Source organism: Aristolochia californica, unplaced genomic scaffold (assembly GCF_029961685.1).
Source record: "Aristolochia californica isolate CCGP_79_NKW_82.1479 unplaced genomic scaffold, dmAriCali1.0.hap1 SCAF_14, whole genome shotgun sequence".
Lineage (NCBI taxonomy): Eukaryota > Viridiplantae > Streptophyta > Magnoliopsida > Piperales > Aristolochiaceae > Aristolochia > Aristolochia californica.
In genome coordinates, this window is record NW_027181815.1 from 12,060,331 (window position 1) to 12,073,913 (window position 13,583).

The 13,583-nt window shown below is 37.3% G+C and overlaps 1 protein-coding gene across 3 annotated transcripts; it reads left to right on the forward strand.

The window, feature by feature from the left end:
• Nucleotides 1-5,215: 5,215 nt before the first annotated feature.
• Nucleotides 5,216-9,538, forward strand: LOC137949729 (cation/H(+) antiporter 18-like). 3 transcript variants are annotated; one of them, XM_068795887.1, is made up of 4 exons: nt 5,216-5,426; nt 6,499-6,743; nt 6,901-7,902; nt 8,033-9,538. In XM_068795887.1, exons 2-4 carry the CDS (start codon nt 6,549-6,551, stop codon nt 9,251-9,253), a joined length of 2,418 nt encoding a protein of 805 aa, XP_068651988.1. In that variant the 5' UTR covers nt 5,216-5,426; nt 6,499-6,548; the 3' UTR covers nt 9,254-9,538. The 3 variants fall into 3 exon arrangements, with proteins under 3 accessions (XP_068651988.1, XP_068651989.1, XP_068651990.1); XM_068795888.1 differs by lacking the exon at nt 5,216-5,426 and adding an exon at nt 5,682-5,886; XM_068795889.1 differs by lacking the exon at nt 5,216-5,426 and adding an exon at nt 6,155-6,227.
• Nucleotides 9,539-13,583: the final 4,045 nt, after the last annotated feature.

The following is a 13,583-nucleotide window of genomic DNA, read 5'->3' on the forward strand; positions in this document are numbered from 1 at the left end:
ATAGGTCCTTATTGACCATAATTCCAAATCCAAAGTTTGAGATAGAATTGTATTGGTTTTTCAAATTTGGGGGAATACAAAATGCAACTCAAATTAAATAAAGATTTTACACTCTAGGCTCCCAAGTAATATTCTAAACAACTTTGATGATTTCAAAGAATGAGAGCTCTCGCAAAGATATACTTGACCAAATGTGATGAACGATTGTAAGTTAAAAACAAACAATCACTTGGATTTTTGAGAATCAACCCCAACAAGTAATGGTCTCAACATGCAACTTGATTTCAAAGTAAGAGCCCTCTATTTCAAATATGTTCAACCAAGTATAGTCAATATATTTTAAAATACATTCCCACAGATACTTGGATTTAAAAATTTTAGTCCAAAATTTCATTATTATATGAAAGCCCCTACAAATTTGATTGCTAGAATGGAAAGTATGATTTATAAGTATAAAAGCAAAAATTCTAAAAAAACTATGCTAAGTTAAAAAATATTTCAAAATAAAAGGTAAAAAATACTTGGCTCATAGGAGGATAGTTTTTTCAAAAGCCTGGATTTGATTTCAAAGTATAAGAACACTTTGGAGTGGTTGTGGAGCCTAAGGAGTCAATAGAGAAATCATTTTGAAAAAATTAACTGAAATAAAGAATTTCTCAACATTAAAAATTGAACATAGAGTTTGAAAAAGAACCTTTGTCCTTCAAAAAAACTTGGTAAGATAAGGATAAAAAATCATGATAAAATACTTAAAGTTCTTGTGTTGAACTATTGGTTACATAGGAAGATCACAAATTTGCAGACATATGTTTCCCAAATCAAAGCCTTCAATCTTGTCATGCCCAATATCCAACTTGCACGATATTGAGAATAAAAATTTTTCTTCCTCAATTGCAATTTTTTTTATATCAGACTAACTATTGCAAACATCATAGGAATCCATACCCTTATCCACTCTTCCAAATCCAACTAACATGTTGAAATTAAACTCATAGGGAAAACCAAAACACGGTTTTTTTCCCCATATAGTTTACATGCATATATAATACTCTAGATGTCCATACTTATAATTTTCACATGTCATATTAACAACATGATAAAATAAAATATAAGTTGCTACACATAACCTACCCAATTCTCCTATGGGTAAGTCCCCTTATACTTCACGTCAGAGTGAGCAACAACTATGTAGCTTCTTTATTCCTCTGAAAAGAATATCCACATAGATAGGTGAGATTTTGCCTGGTAGGTCGTACTCCTGGTCACTAAGGAATTAAAACAAAATAAACATACAAAAAATCAAGGGGACTAAGGTTTGCGAGGTTCCCTACTCAATTTTAAATTGTTTGGATATTGAATAGTGGTTGCTCAAGGCACATGACCGGTGATAAGAAGAAGTTCGTTCAACTTATTCCCAAAGATGGAGGTCATGTAACTTTTGGAGACAATAGAAAAGGTACCATAAAAGGAATTGATAAATTAGTACCTCAACCTCTTTCATATCCGATGTATATTATGCAGAAGGGTTGATACATATCTTACTTAGCATTCGTCAATTTTTCTATAAAGAAAACAAACCTTTATTTGAAAAGGACAAAGGCTTAGTAAAGAATGAAAATGATGGACTAGTTCTAGAGCGACATAGAAATAGAAATAGAAATTTCTATGTAGCAAAAAATAGTCAATTTACCTGCAACTAGTGCCATCTGTTTGGGTGCGAAAATTGATGAATCTTAGTTATGGCATAAAATATTAGGACATATAGGAATAGATTCCTTGATCAAACTAGTGAGGAAGAACCTAGTGAGATGACTACCAAATCAAAAAATTGTAAGAGAGAGACCTTGTGATGCTTGCCAACTTGGAAAACAACACAAAATTTCTTTCAAATCCAAGAATATAATTTTGACCTCTCGTCTTCTTAAACTAATCCACATGGACTTAGTTGGACCTATCTGAACCTTAAGCCTAAATAGGTAGCGCTTCACCTTAGTGGTGGTAGACAATTATTCAAGGTTAATTTCCTAGCTCATAAGGATGATGTTTTTTCAGTCTTCATTAAACTATATGAAAAAGTTCAAAAAGAGAAAGGCTATAGAATTGTCAAAAGTACTTCTCAACAAAAATTGTGTTGTTGAGAGAAGAAATTGAACCTTAATAGAAATGGCTAAAACTATGCTTCAGGCAAAAACTATGCTTCGGTTAAAGTAAGTAATGTAGGGAAGGGTGTTTATAGCTAAAACTATCCACATGGGTTTTGGATCGAAGCTATAAACACCACTTGTTACATCATTAACCGAGTTAGCATAAGGCCACTTCTCAAAAAAACTCTGTATGAGTTGTATACAAGCACCCTTCCCTACATTACTTACTTTAGAACCTTCGGATGCAAAATATTCATATAGAAAGAACTAAAGGAAAAACTGGAGAAATTTGACTCTAGAGCTAATGTAGGAATTTTCTTGGGTTATTCTAATCATAGAAAAGTATATAGAGTTTATAACTAAATATCTATGAGAATAGAGGAGTTAGTTCATATTGAGTTTGACAAAATCCGATTAGCCAAATCCAACCCAATTTCAATTTCCAATGACGAAGAGGGAAACCCTTTCAATTCATCCTCGGGATCTTAACCTCAAGACCAAAAATGTTGAAGAGAATCCAATGACCCGAATAACCAAGAAGAATCACCTATGGAGCCAAGTAACTACAAGCTTATGGCTAGTCAACCTCTAGAAAAAATTATTGGTGACCCTCCAGAAAACAATTGCATCTAGAAGAGCAACTCATGACACTATGGCAAATAGTATCTTTGTTTTTCAAATAGAGCCCAAATGCTTTGTCGAGGCCGAAAAAGATGATTTTTGGATTATGGCAATGCATGAAGAATTGAATCAATTTGAAAGAAACAAAGTTTGGACTCTTGTACCTAGACCCGAAAATCAACAAGTCATAGGAACAAAGTGGGTCTTTAGAAATAAAGCTAATGAAGAAAATTAAGTAGTGATTGAAACTAAGTTTGGTTAGTTTCCAAAGTATAAACCAAGAAGAAGATATTGATTTCAAAGAAACCTATGCACCCTTGGAAAAACTAGAGGCAATACAAATTCTCCTAACCTATGCTTGTCACATGAAATTCAAATTGTACCAAATGGATGTAAAAAGCGCATTTTTAAATGGGTACATTCAAAAAGAAGTATATGTTGAACAACCCGAAGGTTTTAAAGATATGAGAGAACTTGACCATGTATACAAATTGCATAAAGCTTTATTTTGGTTAAAGCAAGCTCCTAGAGCATGTATGAAAAATTAAGCGAATTCTTAGAAAAGAATGGTTATAAGAGAGGAAGTGTATTATCTACATGGTTCTTAGAAAGGCCTAACTTGAGCTAGAATCTAGCAGTAATCTCTAGGGGAGATTGGTTTTGTACAAACCTCGTATTGAGGTACATGCGGCCAAAGAGAGCCAAAATCTCTTTTGTAATTCCATCTATTAGAGATTTTGACAAAATTAGAATTTTCCCAAGGGTTCTTGAGCGGTGACTATCACTAGGTGAGCATCGATAACAAAAAATATATTTGTCCCTTTGGTGTGTGTATGTTATATTTTATCATGAATTGCTTTTATGTAGGATTTTTAGTTACATGCACAACTTGTGTTTAATTTGATAATCTCAATTCACCCCCCTCTCAAGAAGCAGCCCAAACCAACATGAAGAAGAAGAGGAGGTGGAAAAAGAAGAAGAACTGAAAGAATAGATAAGTTTTCTATTTTTCGTTTCTTTTCCTTTCACCTCCATGTTATCATTCTCTATGTTATTTAGTTTTTTTCCCTCCCATGTTGTTGGTGAGTTTGTTTAGCAAGTTAAAACTCGTTAATCTCAAAGTCTAGTTAAGCCACATGACTTGAGTTTCTTTTTATGTAATTTTTCTTTCCTTGCATGAGACGGAGTTATTTTCCGTGGGAATCTTCAGCTACAAGTTTCTTATTTGAAGTAACTTTCTAATTTATGATTCTATATAATTTTCTTTTTGTGGATCTTTAGAGTTGAAACTTTCCAATTGTTGAATTTGTACAACATCCCCACGCGCGCACACACACACACATTTCATTTCTATATGTAATTCTCGCAAGAATTTTTGGACAAAACTCATAGAAGCTTTCTTAGCAAGAGGATGTCATACATGTTGCTTTTTTTTAGTAGGTAGTATGGAGGTTTTATGTAATTTGTGTAAAACTATTTGAGTTTGTCTTTTGAGTGGGCAACGAGTGATTTGTTGAATACCTTATCATGGGATCTAAATCTAACAAAATCGCATTCAAAATTCACTAATTTCTTTTTATTCTCAATGCAGTACACAAGTTGTACAATTTATTTGGCTCATACTATAATTGACTTTAGATTAGTAGCTAAGTTAAAAAAAAAATTAATTTTAGATTTCTCCATTTAAATTTTAATATCCATAATTAAATATTTAATTTTATGCTAAAATAATTTTTTTATTCAATAATAATATATTTTTTAACCCTTAGAATAATGAAATAGGAAAAAAAATTAAAACGTTATAGAATTATTAACAAAAAGTTAGATGAATAATACAATACTCAACTAAATAATACATAATGTGAAACTAGTAGCTGTAATATACAATATATTTTAGGAAATCACTTAAGTAATTATATGCTTAAGCTTATTTAAATATTTAATTTAATAAAACACATTGGAGTTTTGAGTTCTTGATACACATTATATTAACCAATATGGATTGATATATGGGAAAGTATCAATCAATACATCTGATATGTGCCACATTTGAGGTTTTGCTACATTAATATCCTATATAAAAAATTTTAATCCACATAAAATATTAAAATATGAAAAAACAGGAGATTAGTTGAAATTGATACAAATGGTTAAAAGGGCAATTATCCAATAAGCTTTCAAAGGACATTTAGCAACATCGAACAACCTGTTTATTATTAGATACACATCATTTGGGCCTTAAGGGTGACATCGAACTGAACCAGTTCGTGAATAACTCGAATTCAGTTTGATTTTGGTTCGGTTCGACTCGATTCATCCCGAGTTCGAACCGAATTCGAGTTCGATGTCTGGGTTGCGCTCGTTTGGTTACAGAAGCCGAGCTCGACCAAACTTCACGGTAACAACTTCAAAACGTTTTCGGGCGTCTTCACTCTTCCTTCGCTCTTCAACTTCGGGAAGGATGACTGAAAAATCGCTAACAAATTGGGAGAGTCAGAAAACTCTAGGACTCTGCCCGCAAGGATACCTATTTCAACAGTGCGATCACCTTCTTCACCGCCTAACATTGACAGTGCCATATTTTTTCAAGAGCCTCTTCAATCAACTGGTTTTCGCTCACGTTTGCTGTTGCCGACGAAAAAAGGGAAATTCCTCGTCAAGGTTCAATTTTCTTATTTTCTGTTTATTTTGTTCTACTTATGAATCTATCGTTTTGTGAAAGATTCGGTTTCTGTTTATTTTCTTCTACTTATGAATCTAGGATTCGATTTTGAGAGTAATTATTCGGTTTTGGTTTTTCCTTTTCTGTTTCTTTTCTTCTTTACTGTTTTGCTTTACGGAAACGTGAAATGTAGCACTGTTCTGAGAATAATATTGAACCGTTTTGCTTTCCTAGTCACCTCTTCGCTCCTAATTGAATTTCCTTTCAAAGATGATGGGCGAATGGTCTGAAGTTGGTCTCGGCAGTATTCTTCTAGCTCCTAGAGGAAAGTGATATGACCAAGAATCTATTAATTTTTGTTCATGTGGGTTTTACCTTTGATTAGTCCATGTAAAGGAGGTTCCTGGAACTGGTATGTCAGGAAAACCTGTGTAGTAGGATACTTCAATTGAAGAACAGGTGAGCTAGGGCTTCAGGAAAACCCAATTTAAAGAATGAGTCTTTTTTTTTTTTCGTCCTATTTTACCATGCTGTTGCTAGAAGAATTAGCTCCCATTACAGTGAATCGTTTACACGAAGTACACACTTCTCTCTCTCTCTCTCTCTCTCTCTCTCTCTCTGCTCTTTGTACAAAATTTTTGATTGCTGAAACCTGATTTTGCATCGGTAAAGGGGTTCTGTTTTGCAAAATAAAAAAGAGGGAAAAGAGATCGCAGCAGCAGTTGCTGAAATATAGTTGACATGAAATTAATTACTCCAGAGACCAAAATCCAAGCAATTACCAATCTTTGCTGAAATAGGTAATGAGAATCACTCAAGTACCATCAGGCTATGGTATTTCTTAACGATCTCATGGATATTAGTCTTGTCTCTTACTGCAAGTTTCTCGTATCTAATTGTACTCTTTATTCAAGACTGCCCAAATTGGCCAATCTCTAGGAGTTCCAGTACAACACATTGGAAGGATTATGCAGTTCAGTCTTACTAACAGTTTTACAACTGATTTTCTGTCTTTTGATAATTTTCTTTTTTAGCCATTGTTTCTCATGATCTCCTATCCTTTATTTGCAGGTGATGAGAACAACTTAGAGAAAGGCTACAGTTAGAACTTGGTCAGGAAAATGGCCAGTGTTGCAACACATGCATGCCCAACTCCAATGAAGCCCACTTCTAATGGGGTTTTTCAAGGAGACAATCCTCTAGACTTTGCTCTGCCTTTGGCCATCTTACAAATATTATTGGTGCTAATTGTCACACGAGGCATTGCTTTCCTTTTTAAGCCACTCAGGCAGCCTCGAGTTATAGCAGAAATCATTGTGAGTTCACTTTCTCTAAGCTTGGGTTTCTGTGGTTTTGCATTTTTCAGTACTCTTGGGATTGGCATATTTAATATCTAAGACCTTGACGTATTCTAAGGTATTGAGAACAACTTAAACATGATTTGTTACTTATATCATCTACGTTTGGGTATAGGGAGGAATTTTGTTGGGTCCATCAGCTTTGGGTCGCAGTTCACACTTTATGCATGCAGTATTCCCTCCTAGGAGTCTTCCAGTGCTTGACACACTCGCCAACATTGGGCTTCTCTTCTTCTTATTCCTTGTGGGCCTGGAGCTGGATCTCCAAGCTCTTCGCCATACTGGGAAGAAGGCCTTGGCAATTGCTGCTGCAGGAATCACTCTTCCTTTTGTAGCAGGAATTGGCACATCGTTTGCTCTTCAAAAAACTATCTCCAAAGGTGTGGATGGACCAGCCTTTCTTGTATTTATGGGTGTGGCTCTATCAATCACCGCCTTCCCTGTCTTGGCACGTATTCTTGCCGAGCTCAAGTTATTAACCACGGACGTGGGCCGTATGGCAATGTCAGCTGCTGCAGTTAATGATTTGACTGCATGGGTTCTACTCGCTCTTGCTATTTCACTTTCCGGCTCAAACAACTCTGCCATCAGTACTCTTTGGGTCTTATTATCTGGTCTTGCATTTATCCTTGTGGCCATACTGCTCCTTCGTCCCATTTTTTCTTGGATGGCACAACGTTCACCAGCTGCAGAGCCTGTCAGAGAAATTTATATATGTTCCACCTTAGCTGTTGTTTTAGCTGCTGCTTTTGTTACTGATGCTATCGGGATCCATGCCTTATTTGGTGCTTTTGTGGTTGGCATCCTCATTCCAAAGGATGGACAATATGCTGCTGCCTTGGTAGAAAAGGTGGAGGATCTTGTTTCAGGGTTGTTTCTCCCATTGTATTTCGTTTCCAGCGGGTTGAAGACCAATGTGGCTACCATTCAAGGTGCTCAATCTTGGGGCCTACTTGTTTTGGTCATAGCTACTTCTTGTTTTGGCAAGATTTTTGGAACTGTTGGCATCTCCTTGGCCTGCAAGTTACCTTTGCGTGAGTCTTTTACAATTGGATTTCTGATGAACACCAAGGGACTAGTGGAACTCATTGTCCTCAACATTGGCAAGGACCGAAAGGTAGCACAATTTTCTTGGGTCCTTTTGCTTAACTTTATGCTTCATTTTAAGATAACTGCATGGCCTTCCAAAATTACATTTGCTTGTTGTAGAATCCTGTAGTGATTATCAACACTTTTTTTTATTGCAGGTATTGAATGATCAAACGTTTGCCGTTATGGTTCTAATGGCTCTCTTTACAACCATCATAACTACACCTATTGTCATGGCAATATATAAACCTGCTAGAAGACCAAGTGGCATCTACAAGCATCGAACTATAGAGAGAAAAGACCAGGGCACTGAGCTAAGGATGCTGGCATGCTTCCACAGCAGCAGGAATATCCCAGCAATCATCAACCTCATTGAAGCTTCAAGAGGTACTAACACTGGCATGAGGCTGTGTGTCTATGCATTGCATCTCATGGAGCTTTCTGAGCGATCTTCAGCTATAGTAATGGCAAATAAAGCAAGGAAGAATGGGCTTCCATTTTGGAACAAGATAAGGTGGTCAAATTCTGACCACATTGAGGTTGTCTTTGAAACATTTCAACAGTTAAGTAATGTCTCTGTCAGGCCAACCACTGCTATTTCTGCCTTAACCAGCCTACATGAGGATATATGTGCCAGTGCTGAAACCAAACGAGCAGCAATGATCATAATTCCATTTCACAAGCACCAGCGTCTGGATGGGGCCTTGGAGACTACAAGAGCTGAATTCAGGAATATTAATAAGAAAGTTCTTGGACATGCACCATGTTCAGTAGGCATTCTTGTAGACCGTGGTCTTGGTGGCACTATCCATGTTTCTGCAAGCAACTTTTCGTCATCTATTACTGTGTTATTCTTTGGCGGTCATGATGATCGAGAAGCACTTGCATATGGAACTCGAATGGCTGAACATCCTGGTGTCCAACTTACTGTTATTTGCTTCTCTTGGGACCCCAGTGTTCTTCCTACTGCAAGCAATGTTGAAACTGACATAAAGGTGGAACTAGATTCCGATAAACAACTTGATGGTGAATTTGTTGCCAAGTTCAGGAAGAAAGCTTCAAAGGATGATATGGTCAACTTTGAAGAGAGAGTGGTGAGATGCAAAGACGAGGTGGTTGGTGCTATTCAGGCTTTTAGCAGGTGCAGTTTGTTCTTGGTTGGTCGTAATCCTAACGGAATGGCAGCAGCAGTTCTCATGGAGACAAGGAGTGAATGTCGTGAATTGGGCCCGGTTGGAAGTCTGTTGACTTCTTCTGTTTTCTCTACTACTGCATCGGTCCTCATAGTTCAGCAGTACACTGGACACGGACAAGTGGGAGATTTATTCAGTTCTGTTGAAAGCCCAAGGCAGAATGATGATGAATCAGATAAAAACTAATTGTATCCACCTTGGTTTATGCTCTGTTGAGAATTGGCAGATGATGTTTGTCATACCCCTGGGAAAAAGAAATCGACTCGACTTGACGTTAAATTGAACAATCCATGTACTGCCTTGTAGTTTCCTTGGCTGAAAGCTTCTTTTCAGTGATCTGAACCGTTGTGCTTCTCTTTCCTCAATAATACAAAATTGGAAAGGTCAGGAAGACTAAATAATTTTAGCATTCTTAGGTTGATTTTGGTTGAGACTTTCAATAGATGATATGTTATAAGAAGAACAAGACCTGTTAAAGTACTACGACCTATTACTCCAAATAATTGATGTAAAGCTCCTCCTTCCAGTATGTACGTGAGTTTTGCCTTCAGCATAAGTGGTACATGCTACTGAAATTACTTCACCAAACTCTTGAGTACAATTCATGCTCTGTTTACTGTTCGATAAAAAGCAGACTACCTGAACGTGCAGTCTTTGTTAGGGGGTAATTTCTTGTGTAATTTATAAATACACACACATAAATTATAAATATGCCCCCCACATTCCACTAACACTAACACCCTTGTAACTTGATTATATCAATACTCCCCTTAAGAGATCAATACTTCTCTACGTCATTAAATTTCCTCCAACGGTTACTTAGAATCCACTAGTAAACCTTTTATCTACCTTTGATTGACCACTACAATGAATTTATAATGCACACTGGTACATATATTTACTACTACAAACTAGGTTATCCAACCTAGAACCACGAAGGAACTTTCTAGTAGCTAATTGTGGAATCTTACCTAAACGTCCACAAGGATTTATAGGAGCAAAACCAACCTACAAAAAGTCTTATGGTCAATAGCAGCAAACAAGGTTCACCAACTTTTACTCTTGAATCACAAAGGCTTCTCCCGATCAAATTGAGATGTGGATGGTCTTGCTTACACAAGGCCTAAGCCAACTTAACAAGGGATACTTACTTTTCAATTCTGCTCTTCATAATAGCCTCTTTTTTAGGAAGCTTTCATAGTTCAAACATAAATGGATAGATACACCAATCCTAAGTACCTATATCATATAACAACAACTCAATAGATCCTTACTGACCTTAACTCAAAATCTAAAGTTAGAGATAAAATTGTATTGGTTTTTCAAATTTGGAAGAATACCTAATGCAACTCAAATTTGTTGGAAGATGGGCTCAAGCCGATATGACCAAAGAAGGCCCACACACCCAAGAGAGGTGGAAGATGGGCTCAAACCCACAGACCAAAGAAAGCCCATACGTTCAAGAGTGGTGGCATGATAGTAAATAAAGAGTCATCTCATAAAGATGACACTCATATAATTAGTTTAAGTTTCAAGGGCATAATTATAATATTATAGTTTTATTCATCTATAAATAGATCTTCATGGGGGAGGGTTAGGACACAAGTCTATAACCTCTTTTTTCCTCCTGTCTTCTCCCCGACATTGTTTCTCTTCTTTTCTTCATGAACTAATCCATCCAGTCTTCAAAATCAACATGATATCAGAGCCTTGATTTTCAAGACTCGTAACTATGGTGTTTTTCTTTGCTCATATTGATGTTTCAATTTTCAACTTTGTTAGATCTTCATTTTTTATTTTGCTGCTCGTTTTCTCCTGCTGCTCAACAATTACTCTGCCATTACATATCCCCTTTGTTTGGCATAGACGGTGTTGTTGTTTTTTTTTCCGTTGGAGAGATGGAATTCTTCTACGATGTGGTCCTTTCCCACAACTTGTTCCACTTCCTGTTGGTTTTTTTTTTTTTTTTTATCATGGTCTGAGGGTATTGCCGCAGTCTGGTCATAACCCACTGCATCGTGTTCATGCTTGAGCCGAGTTAACTCGAAAGAACAACAAACATTGAAGGGCTTGTCAATCCATTGGCATGGCATTAGACAAATAGGAATGTCATGTACGAAAGGAACAACATCCATTTCTCAATGCCCCATCAACCCAGAAGAGACTTTCGTTTCCAGGTTCAAAGTTGACAGGCCTGGAACTTATTTCTACCATGGGCACTACAGAATGTAAAGATTCAACAGTGAAATCAATTTTCCAATGCCCCATCTAATAGTCAACGTCGCCTCCAAAGAGGAGCCATTCCATTACGACAGTGAAATCAATTTTCTTCTAAGTGATCGATGGCACAAAAACATCTATGATCAGATGGTTTGACCTCTCCTCAAATCCATTCCATTAGATCAGCGAACCTCAGTCTCTGCTGATAAACGGGAGAGGATAGTACAATTGCTCGCTGGCGGCGAAGTTTACGAGCGGAGCGGTGGCATGTCCGATAGGGAATAGGACTCGCCGAGGGAATGCCTTCCCTATGCTTCCATTAAATGAGTTCCACTAAACAAGTACTGATGTAAAGGAACTTCTTCCGCTATCATAAAATGAGGCAAATCTGTCTGTTGGCATCTTCCTGGGATCTCACTGCTCTCTAGGATTTTTTGCTGCGATCGATTTCCAGCTAGCATCCAGGAATATTTTCACTACCATTACTTTGTTTGTTGTCATTGCTGTGTGATTGTCTATTCCAACCTGTCCGTTTTTTGATCAATCAAGGAAGTTGTTGTGCTCGAAAATTCCTCTAGCTGTCTCTTTAACTGGCATTTCCATACCAAGATACATATCTTGTGAGCTTCATCCAGCCAGATCATGTTAGACGGTTGACGAACCGTCGCCACACTATGACCCGTCATCGTTTGGTGTTTCCCCTTCCTGGGTGGTCACCGGCCAGTTACAACCTCTCACCTTCCTGAAGGTTGGTAGTCTCATTTGACGAAAAAGAGAACTATAAGAATGGGTCTGGTCTAGTAGAGGCGAGTTGCATCATCTCACCTTCCTGAAGGTTGGTGGTCTCCTTTGATGGAAAGGAGAACTATAAGAATGGGTCTGATCTAGTAGAGGAGAGTCTAAACATTGCCATCGACGAGCCTCTGCGATAGACGAGATGCTCTGTTCGTCGAAAATTGACGTCATGTCCGGAGGTATGTTTTCATTTCATATATGTTTTTAGAAGTTCATGTATATGGTTAAGTTTCATCATTTTGTATCAGAGCAGTCCTCTCTTATATGGCTTCATTTCTGTGGAAAGCGATGTTCTGTGACGACTGATGTCCTATGGAGGGCTGACAGTGGAAGTCATCAAGCTACCCACACCCCCCTCTCACTGCACGTGGTTGGAGGTTGAAGACGACCTTCAAAACACATAAATAAATAAAAAATTGAAACTTAGGTTAACTTTCATTTAAATAACGAGTCGACTCGAATGGGTTGAGACGAGTCAGACGGGTTGAAGCAACTCAGATATTTAGGGTCAACTAGGACGAGTTGAGTCGACTCCCCCGTTCCAATTCGCTATGTCAACTTGCCTGAGAGAGGACCGAGCTGACTCGGTTCTCACAATCATTTTTTTGTGCCAGCGGGGATTTGAACGTGCACAGTGGAAATGACTCTTGTGCCAGTGACCATTAGGCCATCTACCATTAAGTGTTATCGTTGGATATTGATACATATTTAAAATTTCAATATCTATTTTTTAAAATTTTAATTCATATGAACGAAATAATTGTGCATGCATATATAGTTGTATCCTATTCATATTATGTTAAGTTTTCAATTGTAAAAATTTTATTTAAGTTTTATGCATAATTCATTTTTTATGCATATTTCAGTTGACTAAATATAAGGAATTAATAATTGACCTTAATTTTAGTCAATTTTTATGTCATATTTTTGGTATACATTTGAATAATTGAGTAATTACTACATCATTCTGTTGTGGTCCCTAACCATAGATCGAGTGATTCGACGAAGGGAGAGGTCGTGTGTGTGATCTTCGTCCAAACCCTGATGTCTTGATCTACCTGGTCGCCATATGGTGACAGATTGAGACCTGATGGAATGGAAGGAAGATGGAGTGAAGGACGAAGATAACCAAGCTCGTCAAAGGGAGACCTGAACCTGGGTTCCTCAAGGGGAACGCTGACCCTAGGTTCCTTGAAGGAGAACGCTGATCCTTGATTGAGGTAAAATTCTGCTTAATTCATTCCCTTTCGTGAGCTCTTTTAAAGCTAATCACGCCAAGGTCGAGATAAGAGTTTCTTTTTACCATAATGCCATTGTTGGTTTACATGCTATCAATTAATGAAATAAAGAAAACATATAATGCCTAAGCTACTTGACTACCCCACTGAGTCACCAACTCATCCGCGTCGCCTCTAGATGACTCGTCCTGCTATTGAGTCCATAACATCACTCCCCTCGTGGAGAAAAAGTTTGTCTGCAAGCTCAAATATAGGGTAGATGT